This window comes from Arachis ipaensis, chromosome B02 (genome assembly GCF_000816755.2).
Source record: "Arachis ipaensis cultivar K30076 chromosome B02, Araip1.1, whole genome shotgun sequence".
Classification (NCBI taxonomy): Eukaryota; Viridiplantae; Streptophyta; class Magnoliopsida; order Fabales; family Fabaceae; genus Arachis; species Arachis ipaensis.
The window spans coordinates 103,838,272-103,842,918 of record NC_029786.2 but is presented as its reverse complement, the minus strand read 5'-3'; the positions used below and the strand labels follow the sequence as shown (position 1 = coordinate 103,842,918).

The 4,647-nt window shown below is 33.2% G+C and overlaps 1 protein-coding gene across 1 annotated transcript; it reads left to right on the top strand.

Moving 5' to 3' along the window:
* LOC107626130 lies at nt 202–3,901 on the top strand. The gene is made up of 2 exons (XM_016328922.2): nt 202–1,888; nt 2,106–3,901. The coding sequence occupies exons 1-2, from the start codon at nt 1,277–1,279 to the stop codon at nt 3,720–3,722; spliced, it is 2,229 nt and encodes a 742-aa protein (XP_016184408.1). The 5' UTR covers nt 202–1,276; the 3' UTR covers nt 3,723–3,901.

Here is a 4,647-nt window from a genome sequence, read left to right as displayed (position 1 = left end):
CTCATGAAGAGAACTTTCGTTTTATAATTTCACTTGGATACTCTCTCTCATTTTCTCTCCGCTCTAGTTACACAGAATGCAACTATGAGAATTTGGTGTGGTTCTGAAACTTGACATCTCTTGTTGCAATACGAGGTAATTACTTAACAAATTAAACTCTTTTTCTTTTATATACATTTAATTTGTGTATATAAACTTTGTTTTGTTTCAGAATTATATGTAGTTGTGTTAAAATTTTGAATGTTGAAGTTGATTTTGATGCCCATACCCGCTAATTCAATCATTTCTTTACTTGGCTGCTAATTGTTTGATTCATACTTTTTGTGAAGAGAGTGTTACCTTGGATATCATGATGATAATGGTGGTGATGATGATTTTTGCTATTTATTGTTGTTGTTAATGTTCTTCGTGTTTTGTGTAAAATCTTATTAATCAACGTTTATGAGGTGTTGATCTGGGTTTAAAACTGGATTTGGGTATATTGTGGCTTTTTTGTGTGTGATTGGATTTTTCAGAATGTGGTTGCTTGATTGGTTTTCTCTGCAGAAATTTCACGTCATTTGTTATTTTTTTCCCCCTTTTCAACAGAGCAATGCAAGATTCAATTTTGATAAAAAATAAGATGGTATTGTATTTTCTACTTTGCTGTAGGGTTCTACATACATTCGAAGTTTTACTGATATAAAAATTATTGCTACTCTTGTTTTTCTTCTCTAGGGATTTGCTCATTCACGTTTAAATGTATGAATGAGGGTTTGACTTATACTATGGTACTGGCTCAGTTTATTTATCATCAATTATTAATTGTTCATACATTTTTTTTATGAGATGAGAGATGCTGATCTAGGTTTGAAACTCGATTTGGGTATGTAGCGGCTGTTGGGGGTGATTAGGTTTTTCAAGTTGTGGTTACTTAATTGGTTTCTTTGCAGAATCGTTCAAATCAATTTTTATCTTTTTCAATGGTATGCAAGAGTCAAATTTGAACAAAAGTAAGATCGCATTGCATTTTCTGTGATTATACATGGTTATGGATACCCTAAACCTTAAATTTTCAGAATCACTAAATTCATGTTTAAAGGTAAATATGAGGGTTTTACTTATGCTATGGTATTGTCTTAATTTTGTTTATGCAAATCATTGGTTACGAAATCAATTAATTAGATGGATAAATGATTGATTATTGATTAAAATTCTGCATAATGTTTTACAAACTCTCTGTTTCTCTAAGCTAATTTTTTTTTTTAAAAAAATATTAACTGTCCAATATTAGCAGATGAAGGCTCTTTGCTTCGAGGATGACAACAAAGAAGGCACTGAAACGAAATCTTATTTGGATAACAAACGTAAAGACAGAAAAGAAGCTCCTCGAGTTGGAGATCAGTACCAGGCTGAGATTCCATCATTAATAACAGAGCCTCGTATTTGTCAGTCAGTGAAGATTTTAAGAAATTCGGATAAGACAGAAGCTGTTTCATTGAAGCTAAGAATTCCTCTTACAAGGCCACATTGTAAACTTAAAAGCAGTTTTGAGATTTTAGAATCTGTCACTACTCCAAGGGGCTCAAGTCTTCTACCCGACTTGCTGAATGCTCCATCTTGGACAGACGTTGAGCGCAACAGTTTTCTCCTAGGCCTTTATGCCTTTGGGAAGAATCTTAATACTGTGAAGAGATTTGTTGGGAGCAAAAGTATGGGAGAAATACTCTCTTTCTACTATGGAAAGTTTCATAGGTCCGAAGGATATTGCCGATGGTCAAAGTGTCGGAAGTGGAGATCTAACCGGCGTATATATGGCCAGAAAATATTCATAGGATGGAGGCAACAAGAGCTGGTATCACGATTATCTTCCCAGGTGTCAAAGGAATGTCAGATCACTGTGGTTGAGGTATTTTTGTGTCATATTTTATTGAATGTGAATATGTGATGATTAATTTTTGGCGTTGAACAAAATATACATGTGAATATAACATTGCTTACTAATACTTACCTTGAGTGTCTCTGTTATTATTATAACTAGTTTTAGTTCTGGTTGTATACTATAGTATAAACGAGAAGATAGCAGCGGAATCCGAATTTACGTAGATGTTTATTTATTATTGCAGCTCACAGGGAAATTTGCTGAGGGTAAAATGCGATTTCAAGACTATCTTTTTGCTTTGAAGGATGCCGTTGGAATTGACCAGCTTGTAGCGGCAGTAGGTGTTGGCAAAGGAAAAAAAGATCTCACTATTTCCAAGAAAACACAAATCAAGCACAACAATTCTGTTAAACAGAAAACACAGAAGGTGGAAAACTGTATTTCATCCACAGACATAGTTAAACTTCTTAATGGAGGAGATCTAAAACTTAACAAAGCTCGATCCAACAATCTCTTTTGGAAAGATGTTTGGCCTCGTCTTGTAGCAAAAGGATGGCACTCTGAACAGTACAAGGATGGTACTGTTTCTGGTTCGAAGCAATCTTCAGTTTTTCTTATTCCTGGTATCAAGAAATTTTCAAGGGCAAAACTTCAAAAAGGTAACCACTACTTTGATTCCATAAGTGACGTGTTGAAGAAAGTTGCGTCTGATCCAAGGCTTCTTGAGATGGAAGCTCAAGCAAATGAGAAGAGTGTAGCTAAGAAAAAATTAAAACAGGAAAAGCAAGCCTTAGATGGGAACTCAAAGAAGCATCAAGTTTCACGTCCTCGAACTCATAGCTCAAAGCGTCAAGATCCAATGAAATTCACAATTGTAGACACCACCATAGTTTCTGATTCGGATAAGCATAAGGGGAGAAAACCAAGAATCTCAACTTTTCGAACCTTGAGTATGTCTACCATCTCTAGCAACTGCAGTGGATCCGAACAAAGTGCATCTCATTCTCAAGAGATTGAAGATCAAGCCGAACAAACTAGCTCTTCAAACCTAGTCAAAGAATCCTCTGATAAAAGGGTGAAAATAGAGTCACCTGATTATACAGTCAACAACTACGAAGAACAAGAGCCTTCAAAGGAGATCAACAAGTACAGATTTGTCCAAAATGTGATATCAGATTGCTCAAAATATTCGCGTCCTATAGTGAAAAAACCAAAGTTAGCAATGGCTAACCGTGGAGAGTATAGCGATTGTACCGTAAGTACTTCTGTAGACAAGAAGTTAGATTCTAACGAGTCCTCGTCACAATCGTACCATTGTGGAGAATCGGAGAGCATTCCAGACATGATCAATGAAGGCAATGATGTTGAAAACCACAGAGTTAGAGAAGTTCCTGGAGAAGAAACCAAAATCAAAACCAAGATGTTACTTGACTTGAATCTTCCTCTCATTGAACCTGATTTAGAAGTTGAAATTGAAGTTCCATCATCTATGATCATACAACAAAACAATGATAACCAATGTGAAAATGTACCTTGCTTTCCATCTGAGGTAACTCAAATCAATGAGATAGAGGAGTTTTCTTATGGCCATGAAGAGCAGAAACCAATCATTGTCAACCGGCGCCAGAGTACAAGGAATCGACCGTTGACTAGAAAAGCATTGGAAGCGCTGGAGTCCCGGTTTGTCAACTCTAAGAGGAAGAGAAAGAATTTGGAATCTTCACAGAATAACTCAAAGTCTCAAGGTGATGATGATAGCATTGACAATCCTATGCCTTACTTAGGAGTAGAGAAGGAAAATGTGATCAAAGAATATAGCAGTAGCATCAATTTGGGTAAGGAGGATATTTATGATATGTGAAAACTGGAAAATTTGGGATAGATTCATCTTTTGAAGATACATGTTTAAAAATGTTTTTTTTATGTGAATTATATAGATGATTGATTTTATTGTTTCAAATGGATAAGGGTATACAAGATCATCAAAGTCGTAGGTCACAATAAAATTGTAGCATAGTTAGTTATTTAAATTTAATCATTTGGAGATTGATGCTCGTTTCTACATGTTAGTGTGTTTTCATGTTACATATAGTTTTGATATTGACCGGATTTTTTTTTTCAAGATAAACAAGCTATTCATAAATAAGTAAAGAAACTCTTATATTCAATATTGCATCTAAATTTGAATTAAATTTACATGACATTTTGTAACTCATTTTACTCATTTTTCACTCTATTAAACAAAGTAAAATCAAACATACACTTAGAATATCGTTTAGAGAGAAATCAAAACTATTTCTTACCAAATTCAAAATTTATTATTCTTTTAAATCTTATTTGGGCCTTTAAACTAATTTTTTAAATTTTGGAACTCTAGAAAAAAAATTTTTTTTTCTATTACTGAAATATATATTCTTTTTCATTTTTTAATGCTCCTAAATTTAGGGGGTATAAATGATAGTATGTTACTACCCTCTTAGAGATTGGTTAGCAATATTTAAAGTCACAAAATACTTTAAAGACATTTGACATATTTATAGTTTATAAACATCATGTAAAAGTTGTGCGTGCTATCACCAACTACAAAATGCTATTTCGGTATATTAAGTGTGAGCTCTAATATTAAAAAATTAAAATGATAAATATATAAGTTGTTTTTTAAAAATATTTTTAAATATTCAATCAAATTTTTCATAACAGAATATATAGTCAATTTTTGATTTTTTTCATAAACATTAATGATCAAGCAATGTTGATTGTATATAGGATATAGACAAAATAAAATG

What these genes read in the sequence shown, in the direction of transcription:
- LOC107626130 (XM_016328922.2), top strand. Translation starts at nt 1,277, where the DNA reads ATGAAGGCTCTTTGCTTCGAGGATGACAACAAAGAAGGCACTGAAACG. An exon ending in GTCAGATCACTGTGGTTGAG is followed by an intron (nt 1,889 to 2,105) that starts GTATTTTTGTGT and finishes TTATTATTGCAG; the next exon opens with CTCACAGGGAAATTTGCTGA.